A 12,122-nucleotide genomic window follows, 5' to 3' on the forward strand; every position below is an offset into this window, starting at 1 on the left:
ACTCTGTTTCTGGTGAATCCTCTCACACCCTGTACCTCTGGCCTGTACCCCAGTTCTTATATGCATAAATAAATAAATCTTTAAAAAAAAAGACCATGATATTTTTAATTAAATTCCTTTGTTCAGTGCCCAATTCTGTTACATTCTAATTAAATGAATTTGGGTGTCTTATTCTTTCTGAGCTCCAGTATTCTCATGTACAAAATGATATTTATTATACCAGCTCTAAAAGACTGTAGTGAGGGCTAAAAAGGATAATGTGTATCAAAATGTTAGTGAATGTTAATCCTTTAAAGTATACTTGCCCCTTCTAGGAGAGTGCCAGGCATTATGCTCCATACTGGGAATTCAGAAAAAAATCAGCTCCCATGTCCTATTTGGTTAGAACTACATTTTGTCAATCCTTCCTTCAAAATATATTTTACTTTTGATTATTGCAAGTATATATCAAATGTCTAGTTTAGGTGATACTACACAGTAATTTGGTATATATTAACTGTTGTTAATATATTCATTTATATAGTTTCATTTCTCAGGTGCTGAGAGAATCAATTCTGCCTTGGCAATTAGGAAAGACACTGCAGACTAGTGAGGGTGGAATAAATTTTGAAGTATGTATGAAATTTTGCCAAATAGGACTAATTTAAACAAAGACTTGGAGGTGTGATGGTACCTGTTACAATTTTAGGGTACATTAAGCAGTAGGGTGCAAGAAGGACCTTCAGTTTAGCATACCTGGTAAATAATGTCTTTAGGGAGAAAGAAACAGTGGGAAATGAGGCTAAAAAAGAAGGTTGGAACCAGTTAATAAAACATTTTGAATGTCTTGCTAAGTGTTTACACTTTATAGGTGTCTCTTTCATCCACTCTTACTTCTAACAGCAGAGAAAACTAAATTTGCTCTGAGATAGGGAAGGGAATATTTTTATACCTGCATTAGAACAGGAATTTTTGGTAATCTTGTGTTTTATCTTAAAATTCATGCTGTGTTTGCCTTCTACATAATATATTTGTTCCAGTACAAAATATTTTAAGTTATTTGTTGGTTATATAACAACTCCCTCTTACCTAGTCTTCCATTCCCTGTTCCCTCAGAAAATCTTTGAGTATGTTTGATATTCTAAGATATGCCAAGTTTATCTTGTAGCGTTAGTCCCAAGTACACCCTTGTAGGTGTTTCCAGCAGGAGAACCATCATTATAGATGATATGGAGCCTTTAAAAACATTTTTAAAGGGGAATGATAAGAATAAGAGCTGGGTTGGGTCAGATGCATGGAATCCATATTCATTAATTCAAAAGAATTTTCCTGTTTGTTCTTCCTAAAAATTATCTAGGGGCATCCATGGTGGTTTTGGGGTTAAGTCTCAGTGCTGTCACCACTAAGGCCTGTGTTGGATCCCTTGCCAGGAAGCTAACCCACATATAGTGTAGCAGACTTCTCCTGTCTCATCCACTGCTCCGCTTAGCAGTGTATCTCAGTAAATCTGCCTGTTCTCCCCACTGTCTCTGATGAATCCTCACCCCACTGTACGTCTGGCCTACACCCCAGTTCTTCTAGGCAGAAAAAACCCCAAAACAACAAATCTAGTCTTTAAACTGTGTGGATTGCCTCATGATCCAGATTAAGTTAGACTTAACCTCTTTTCTGTCCTGTGTTTTTCTTTTTTAAAAAGATTTATTTATTTATGCATATGAGAACTGGGGTACAGGCCAGAGGTGTGGGGGGTGAGAGGGTTCACCAGAGACAGTGGGGAGAGTCAGGAGAGGTCTGCTGCACCATGTGGGTTGCTCCCTGGTGGGGGATTGAACTCGTGCTGCAGTGGGTGCGGACAGCTTCATAGGTTGCGTCTTAATCCCTTGCGCCACCAGGGAGGCCCTGTCCTGTGTTTTTCAATATGAATTTTGTTTTCATTCTGCCTGGGTTATGTCTAGTTGGTTACAGGAAAAAAAATCGCTTGATTCACCAAGAAGTGAATTGTTTAGGTACTGAATTCCAGCTTATGCTTTATCCTTTCCTGTTAGTCTTCCTGTGCTGCTGCTATATGTTTAAAAATAAAATAGGGATGACTGACCTTTCAACACATCTATATTTGCTTAAATTACTGGGATTTGGGGCATTATAGATGGTACTATTCATTCTGTAGTAAATCTCAGAAAGTTTGACTATAGCTCTAGTTCTTGATATATAACCTTTCTGTTCTTCATCTTTAAGTGGGGATAATTGTCCTTGTTCACATCATAGACCTGCTTTAATTATCAGGTGAGATAATATGTTTGAATTGGCATATAAAGTTGAAAAGGTAGTATGCTGCTATGGATGAGAGTACAGGCTCTGGAGTCGTATTTCCTGGGTTTGAATTCTGACTCTGCTCTTACAAGGTGTGTGTTCTCATATATACCACCATTATTTTGTGTTCACTGGGTCCTGCTTTATTTTATTTAATCCTCACAACAACTTACGAGACAGGTATTATTATTATCCCTGTCATAAGATGAGAAAACTGAGGAACATAAATGCTAGATAATTTGTATAATATCACACAGCTAGTAAATTAAAAGTTTGAATTTGCGCTCTAGTTCCAAAGCCCAGATTTTTATTTTTTTTGTTTTTATTTTTATAAATAATAAATTTTATTTTTATATTCCCCATACAATTGCAACCCCCTCATTCTGACCCCAATCCCTCCCCTCCCGCCCCCCACCCCCCAAAAAGTGTCTCTGGTTCATAGTTTTTGTTGATTTTGATTTTCACTTTCTTATAGTTATTCATTTTCCTGGTCCCTTATTTAAGTTTTCTAGATTCCTGCTATGAGTGAGACCATCCGGTATTTTTCTTTTTCTTTCTGGCTTATTTCGCTGAGCATGATCCCTTCCAGCGCCATCCATGTTGCTGCAAATTGCATGTGTTTATCTTTTTTGAATGCTGAGTAATATTCCATGGTATATATGTACCACATCTTCTTGATCCAGTCATCTATTTTTGGGCATTTGAAGCCCAGATTTTTAACAGTTAGGCAGATACACTTCCCAACAGAAGAGTGACTGATATAGAAAAGGCTTACACTTATTAATAGGAATTACTGTAGAGATAAAGGAATTTCTTAGAAAAGGAAAAATTATTCAGTTACAACTCAGGAAGTAAGGCAGAATATGCAGAATTCTATGAGGCATAAGTTGAATTTGGTGAATTATTTCCTCAGAACTTTTAAAATGTGTCCTAGCTACATCTAGCTGCAAAGGAGACTATAATGTGTAGTTATTATTAAAGATGGATATGTGCTCAGGTAAAATTAAGAATTCTTATTAATGTAGAAGAAGAGAACATGTTAGGGCTGGCTAATAGTTTGGCCCAACTGTTTAATTTTTAGGAAGCCTGTAAAAAAGCATCATCTGTATATCATCTATAAAATAGTATCTTTGTTGCCCATCTTGTTCAGTTATTACAATACTAAATGTGTCAATGTGAAAGTAGTAAGTATTTTAATAACGTTTTGATTGTAGAAGCCACATAATGTATAGAATGTTGATATATTCAGAGAAGAAAGCTGATAGCACATCACCTAGAGTTAATTACTATAAATATTTTGATAAATTTATTTTTTAATCTCACATTTGCAACTTTATAGACTATTGTTTTAAAAAATATTTATTTATGCATACAAGAGCTGAGGTGCAGGCCTGAGGTGCATGGGGGAAGAGGGTGGGTGGTGAGAAGATTCACCAGAAACAGAGTGGGGAAGAGAACAGGTGGATCTACTGAAATACAGTGCTGAGGGGAGCAGCAGGCGAGACAGGAGAGGTCTGCTGTGCCATGTGGGTTATCTCCCTGGATGGGGATTGAACTCCTGCTACATAACTGCTGCTGCTGATAACTTCATAGTGCTGAGACTTAACCCCTTGCGCCACTAAGAAGGCCCTAGGCTATTTTATAACCAACTTTATTGAGATGTGATTCACATACAATTTGCCAGTTTGGTGGTTTTTAGTATATGGAGAGTTTTGCAACTATAACCACAATGAATTATAGAATGTTTTCATCCCCCCACAAAGAAGCCCTATTTTTAGCAATATTCCCATCCATTTCCTTCCAACACTCTCCCCCAGTCCTAGGATCCATTAATCTATTTACTGTCTATTTAGATTTGTCTATTCTGGGCATTTCATATAAATGAAACAATGTGTAGACTTTTGTGAATGGCTTCTTTGACTTCGCATAATGTTTTCAAGGTCCATCCTTGTAAAATGTACCAGATGTACCCTTTTTGCCGAATAATGTTCTACTATGTGAATACACTATGTTTATCCATTTATTAATTGATTGACTTTTGGGTTGTTTTCACTTTTTAGCTATTAGGAACAGTGCTGCTGCAAACATTTATATACAGATTTTTGTATGATAAATGTTTTCATTTCTCTTAGATGCTTACCTAGAAATAGAATTGCTAGGTTATATGGTAATTGCTAGGCTAATTTCTAAAGTAAGTATACCATTTAATATTCTCACCAGCAATTTATGAGAGTTCCAGTTCATTCACACCATCATCCACACTTGTTATTATCTTACCTTTTGAGTATAGCCATCCTAGTGGGTGAAAGGTGATATTTTATTGTGATTTTGTTTTGCATTTCATCGATGATTAATGCTGTTGTGCATCTTTCATGTGATTATTGGATATTTGTATTTTTTTTGAAGAAACATCTGTTTAGAACTTTCCCTATTATCAGTTGAGTTGTCTTTTCACTATTGAGTTATATAAGATATTTATATATTCTATATATTGAAACTAATCCCTTTTTGCAAATATTTTCTCCCACTCTTGATGATGACTTTTGAAAGACAGAACTTTATTTTGTATCAATGTAACATTGGTTTATAACTCTGTGTCATTTCTACCCAACTCTGGGCCTGGGCTTAGACTTTAGACCTGTCCCTGACTCAGGTCTGGAACCCAGGTCCTTGCTTGTCCTAGAGATAAGCCTGGTGTGCTGAGAAACTGGGTTTTAGAGCACAAAGGTTTGTTATTTGTTTTTTGTTTTGAAGACATTCAGTTTATCTGTTTGTTCTTTGGTTGTTTGTTATCTTAAGAAACAATTTACTAATGCAAAGTCTGGAAGATTTCTACAGCACTTATAATATTGATGAGAAACAATTTCAGTTGCTGACCAAAGCAGTGTTATTTGAGGACCTAGTTTTGTTAGAATAATTTCACTTAAAATTGCAGTTTCCAAGAACTTATCCAAGTAATGCTGAGGATTTACTATAAATGTCTTCGTAATAATTTTATCTCTTACATTTAGATCTATGATCCATTTTGTGTTAATTTTTATATGATATGAAGAAAGACACTCTGCATCTTTATGCATGTGGATTGTCCTAGCACCATTTACGGAAGTTTATTCTTTTGCCTATTGTCTTGATATCTTTGTGAGAAACAATTAACTATAAATAAAAGGGATTGTCTGGACTCTAAATTATTCTATTTCATTGACCTGTGTATCTGCTCTTATGCCAATACCACATTGTTTTGATTCCTGTAGCATTATAGTCCGTTTTTAAATTGACAAGGGTGAGTCCTCCAAGACTGTTTTGGCTCTTTAGGTCCTGTGTGTTTTCATATGAATTTTAGGATCAGTTTGTTAATTTGCAAAATAGGAAGCAGAGATTTTGATAGGGATTAGTAGGGATTTTGTTTGATATGTCAATTCAACAATATTAAATCATCTGATCCATAAGTAAAATGGCTTTCCATTTACTTAGGTCTTCTTTCATTTCTTTATTTTATACTTATGTTACATTTTTTCCTAAATTTTCTTTGTGATACTATTGTAATTATATAGAATTATTTCCTTAACTTCATTTTCAGATTGTTCATTGTAAGTGTGTAGAAATACAATAGATTTTTAATATTAGATTTTGTATCTAGCAACCTTACTAAACTTTTTTTCTTTAGTTGATAGGTTTTTTTGTTTGTGTGTGTATGGATTCCTTAGGATTTTCTTTTTTTTTTTTTTTTAAAGATTTATTTATTTATTTATACAAGCACTGGGTAAAGTCAGAAGCGCGGGAGGGTGAGAGAATTCACCAGAGCCAGAGCGGGGAACAGAACAGGCAGACTGATGAAGTACACTGCTGAGGGGAGCAGTGGGCGTGGCAGGAGAGGTCTGTGCGCCATGTAGGACCCTTGCCGGCGGCTGGGGATCGAACCAGCGCTGTAGAGGCTGCGGGCAGCTTCGCAGCCCAGCGCTCAACTGCTGCGCCACCAGGGGAGGCCCTTAAGATTTTCTTTATACGGAATTATATCCCCTGCAAGTAGAGATAGTTTTACTTTTTCTTTCCAATTGAATGCCTTTTCTTTTTCTTGCCTAATTCTGCCGGCTAGGATCTTTAGTACAATGTTAAGTAGAAGTTGTTAGGAAGGAAATATTCAGACTTTCAACAATTAAGTATGATACTAATTTTTAATAGGTGACCTTTATCAGGTTGACTAAAGTTCTATAAACTGCTTTTTGTATCTTACTTTGTATTATGGATATTTTTCTGTGACTAATATAACTTTGAATGATAGTTTTTAAAGGCTGCATATTATTCAGCCATTAAAATGTCACATCTACAGTATAGTGTGTTTAAGAGTTGTGCTCCTGAGGGCCTCCCTGGTGGCATAGGGGTTAAGTCTCAGTGCTATCAAGCTATCGCCCGCCACTGTGGCATGAGTTGGGTCCCTGGCCAGGGAGCTGACCCACATGGTGCAGCAGACCTCTCCTGTCTCGCCAGCTGTTCCCCTATGCAGTGTATTTCAGTAGGTCTGCCTGCCCTGCTCCCCTGTCTCTCAGGTGAATCTTTTCACATACACCCCACCTCTGTCCTTTATACCCAATTCTTGTATGCATAAACAAATAAAAATAAATCTTAAAAAAATAGTAACTTTAAAAAAAAAAGAGTTGTGCTCCTGAGTCAGTTTATTTTTTATTGATTTGTTTTATTGAGGAACAATGGTTTACAACACCTTTATATGATTTAGAATTACAGGATCACACCCTTCAGATATATGTTACCACATCATATTTACCATCAAGGCACCATCAAGTCTCTTCTGCACTTTACTTTTCCCATCCTCCTCCCCCACCACCTCAGTCCTACAAATCAGATTTCTATAGCTTATTATGGGTTTGAGTTTATCTGACTCTTTATTTCTCTATATTACACATATGACACCATCTGATATTTGTCCTTCTCCTTCTGACTTACTCATTTTATATTATCCACTCCACTTGTTGAAAAGTCAAGAGTTTATCTTTTTTCATAGTTGAGTAGTATTCCAAAAGAAATACTGGATTCCAAAAGAAATAAAGTATTCCAAAAGAAATAATGGCTAATTCATGTAAAACACTCACCACAGTCACATAGAAAGCCCTAGTGCTTAGTAGCTACTATAATTATCTTTTAATTATGTCATTTTCTTTTTTGGAGAATTTACAGTGTCTATATAACTACAGTTTTTGCACTTAAATCCTTTTTTTTTAAGATTTATTCATTTATACAAGAACTGGGGTACAGGCCAGATGCGCAGGAGGGTGAGAGGATTCACCAGAGACAAAGTGGGGAACAGAACAGGCAGACTGATGAAATACACTGCTGAGGGGAGCAGCGGGTGAGACAGGAGACGTCTGCCGTGCCGTGTGGGACCCTGGCCTGCCGGGATTAAACCAGCACTACAGAGGCTGCCGACATCTTCACAGCGCTGCGCTCAACCATCTGTGCTCTCAGTGGAGGCCCTGCACTGAAATCTTTGCGTTTATTTGATTAGTTCTTTTTTTAAAAAAAGATTTATTTATTTATGCATACAAGAGCTGGGGTACAGGCCCAAGATGTGGGGGGGTGAGAGGATTCACCAGAGACAGAGTGAGGAGTAGAACAGGCAGACTGAGGGAAATACAGAGCTGAAGGGAGCAGCAGACGAGATAGGAGAGGTCTGCTGCGCCAGCTGGGTTGCACTCTGGACGGCCAACAATTGTGCTGCAGAGGCCTCGGATTGCTTCATAATGCTGTGCTTAACCCCTTGCGCCACCAGGGAGGCCCTGATTAGTTCTTTGTTCCTCAAACTGGAATTACCAAGTTAACCTTTTTTGAGGATGCTTAACACCTATTGCAAATTGTTTTACTCAAGTAAATTTGTAATATTTCAAATTATCAAGTTGGGATGGAGATTTTAGGGGATATTAAATTGTAAAGAAAATTGGGGTCTAGATTTTGGAAGGACTAAGGCCATCAAATTTAACAATCTAACATTTTGTCTTTTTGTCTTCAGGCCCATCGGAGGCCATTGAAGGTTTGAAGAGGGGAGGGTCATGGTGGTAATTTAGAAAGATTAATCTGTTGTGCTTCTGAGGTTCTCCCTAACTGAGGCCCTGACTAAGGCACCCTGTTATGTATTTACACACTACCCAATATAATAGTAATATTAAGTATTATAGTACTTTAAGCACTATATGCCTTTATGTAAATATTTGTTAACTGTATCTCTTCTGTTTCTGGTTTTCCTGTAAACATGGGTCACACTTTGTATTCCCTCTGCTTCACTCAGTAACTGGCATTTGATAAACAGTGAATATTTGTTGAGTAAGTGAATATTTCATTCTTTACTTTTCTAGAGACTTATTTGTTGACTTTGTGTTCCCTTTATGTTTCTTCCTGGGTTCCAAGGAGGAGGCATCTCCCTATTCCTTACTTGATATCTGCTTGAATTTCCTGACTACTCATCTTGAGAAGTTCTGCTCAGCAAGACAAGATGGAACATTGTGTCTGCAGGAACCTGGAGTATTCCCACAGGAGGTGGCTGACCGACTGCTTCAGACCATGGCTTTTCATGGTAATATAATAAACAAAGGAAACAAATATTACGTGCTATTTTTTGGCAGTGTGTTTTGAAGTAGTACAGTTGCCATTTTCTTAGAAATAACAGAAAACCCCAAATTAGCCAGATTCAAACAAAGGAATTCAATTGTTTTTTACCTGCTTAATTTGTAATTAGAATAAGCAATTTTCTGGGCCTCCCCTGGTGGCGCAGGCGGTTAAACGTTCGCAGCCTCTGCAGCGCGAGTTCGATTCTGGCCAGCCGGCGAGGGTCCCACATGGTGCAGCAGACCTCTCCTGTCTCTCCCACTGCTCCCCTCAGCAGTGTATTTTGTCAGTCTGCCTGTTCTGTTCCCCACTCTGTCTCCAGTGAATCCTCTCACCCTCTCGCACATCTGGCCTGTGCCCGGGTTCTTGTGTAAATGAATCAATAAATCTTTAAAAAAAAAAAAAAGAATAAGCAACTTTCTTTTTTAATCTGGATGTATTTCTTCTTTTTTCTTTCTCTTTTTCTTTTGCTTTGAGAACCATTCTTATGGTAAAAATAATGTTTTTAACTTTAATTTAAAAAATACCCACTTAGAAGTCTACTGGTATAAAATGCATTATATTGGACCTCCCTGATGGTGCAGGGGTTAAGTCTCAGCACTATGAAGCTATCAGCAGCCACTCCAGCACCAGTTCAATCCCTAGCCAGGGCGCTAACCCACATGGCATAGCAGACCTCTTCTGTCTTCCTGTTGTTCCCCTCAGCAGTGTATTTCAATGGATCCACATTTTCTGCTCCCCACTCTGACTCTGGTGAATCTACACACATACATACACACACACACACACACCCCTACCTGCTGTACCTCTGGCCTACACACCAATTCTTCTATGCAAAATAAATTAAAAAAATCTTCGAAAAGAAAAGAAATATAATACCTTTATATATTTAGGGTTTACAAGTAGGAAATCTGACTTGTCTACAGCTGTGAAATAGAATGAAAATGTGGCAATAAAAATTTATTTATTGATTGCCTGTTTTATATATTCTTATAAGCAATTTGTTTTCTTTGAATTTTTTCAAAAACTGTGAGATAGCTGTTATCCTATTTACATATAGATAAGGAAATTATGGTTCAGAGAAGTAACTTATTCAGGGTCACACTGCTGGTAAATGGTGGAGTCCAGGTTCAAGTACAAGTCTGCCTAGTTCCAAATTTATGTTTTTCCACTGTGCTGCACAGCCTTCTACACCTAGTTAGAGTTATCCCTCTTCCTAGATGCCAGATTATGGTGTATACACACACACACACACACACACACACACACACACACACATGCTAGTTACTGGATAAGATACTGTTCAATTCATAAATTGTTTAATAAAGCCAAATAAAGCCAAATAATTCTTTAAAATTTAATATATATATACATGTTTAAATATAAAGCATGACTGCAGACAATGCATTCAAAGAAAGGATGGGGGAGACATAAGGGTATAATTAAGACATTTTAGAATAGCTTCAGAAAGAAGACATCTGTACTCCTTCGTTTTCAGTAAGTTGCTTAAGTTCATAGTCTCTTTATTAAAGTTAAAGCTCCCTTACAAAGCTGCACAATTTATGAGATTGTGCCAGTGCTAACTAGCATTTCTTTCTAGTCTCAATTTAACCATATTCAGTTTAAGCATATATACAAAAAGCAAGTATGCAGAGAAACTGGATCAGTCATTCACTACTGGTTGGAGTGTATAATGGTATATCCACTCTGGAAAACATTTTGATGGTTACTTAAAATCTGAACGTGCAACTAGGATACAACCCACCATAGAATCCCTGGACATTTATCCCATAGGTGTTCACACAACACCTATACATGACTGATATAGCATATTAGATATTATATTAATAATAGCTAAAGACTAGATACAACCCAGATATCCTTCAGTGCATGAGTGGTTATGCAAACTGATGTACTCCATAACATGGAATTTTACTCAACAATAAAAAGGAAAGAAGTGATGTATGCAACAATCTGCATGACTCTCCAGAGAATTATGCTGGGTCAAAAAAGCCAATCCTAAAAGGTTATATAATGAATGATTCCATTTATGTAACATTCTTGAAATGACAAAATTGTAGAACTGGAAAGCAGAAATGGTTGCCAGGAGTTACAGAGAAGAAAGAGGGAGAAGAGAAGTGACTGTGACTATAAAAGGGCAACAGGAGGGGTCCATGAGGAGGTAGGAATCTTGATCCTATTAATGTCAATATCCTGTTAGTAATACTGGACTACAGTTTTGCAAAATTCTACCACTGGAGAAAAAGGATGTCATCTGTATTGTTGCTCAGAATGCTTTGTGAGTATATAATTATCTTAAAACTACAAGGTTTAATTTTAAAGCGTTCACTTTGAGGTATATTTAAAGTTGTGTTGACATGAGTTAAGGGGCTTTCGATTTTCTGTCATTCTTAAATGACAGAAAGTCTAAGAACAACAGAGTATCTGTCACTCTTATAATACAAATAACTGTTCTTTTTTTAACTTTTTTTTTTCTGTTGTCTAGATTTCGGTAACTTTTGTTTTTTCTTCTAGTTCATTCATCCTTTCCACTGTTCTTCCCATTGTGATATTGAGCCCAAACATTATTGTATTTTTTAGTTCTAAAATATCCATTTGGTTCTTCCTTATATCTTTCTGTTCCTTTGCCTGAAGCATGTTTGTGGTTGAAACATGTCAAATAATTTCAAATTTTGTGGTATCTTAGCATTGACATCTGTAGATTGCCTTTTTCTTTTTCTTTTTTCTTTCTTTTTTTTTTTTTTTTGATGTTATTGGTCCTTGGTATGATTTTTTATGATATCAGGATTTTTTTTTTAAAGATTTATTTATTTATGCATACAAGAACCAGGGTGTAGGACAGAGGTGTGGATGGTGAGAGGATTCACCAGAGACAGAGTAGGAAGCAGAACAGGTGGATCCACTGAAATAAACTACTAAGGGGAGCAGTGGGCAAGACAGGACAGGTCTGCTTCGCCATATGGGTTAGCTCCCTGGCCGGGGAGCTGATCAAACTCATGCCTCAGTGGCTGGTGATAGCTTGATAGTGCTGAAACTTTACCCCCTGCGCCACCAGTAAGGCCTCATGTATTTGTGTATTATAATGTGTTAATAGCACATTGATGGAAAGACTAGAAATGCACTGGTAACAAATTAACTCCCCAGATCCGGTAGCCTAACATATAGCTTATACCTCATTTATGATAATTAAATGCTGCAAG

The 12,122-nt window shown here is 37.0% G+C and overlaps 1 protein-coding gene across 1 annotated transcript in view; it reads left to right on the top strand.

Annotated features, from left to right (window-relative positions):
- The window catches only part of ZYG11B (zyg-11 family member B, cell cycle regulator), a 56,788-nt gene that overhangs the window by 12,400 nt on the left and 32,266 nt on the right, over positions 1-12,122 (top strand). Inside the window, exon 2 of the mRNA XM_037498151.2 lies at positions 8,704-8,869. Coding sequence (XP_037354048.1) covers positions 8,704-8,869 — 166 coding nt within the window. The remainder of the gene's footprint in view (positions 1-8,703; positions 8,870-12,122) is intronic.

This window comes from Talpa occidentalis, unplaced genomic scaffold (genome assembly GCF_014898055.3).
Source record: "Talpa occidentalis isolate TD23 unplaced genomic scaffold, MPIMG_talOcc4v2.1 talOcc4.9, whole genome shotgun sequence".
Taxonomy (NCBI): domain Eukaryota; kingdom Metazoa; phylum Chordata; class Mammalia; order Eulipotyphla; family Talpidae; genus Talpa; species Talpa occidentalis.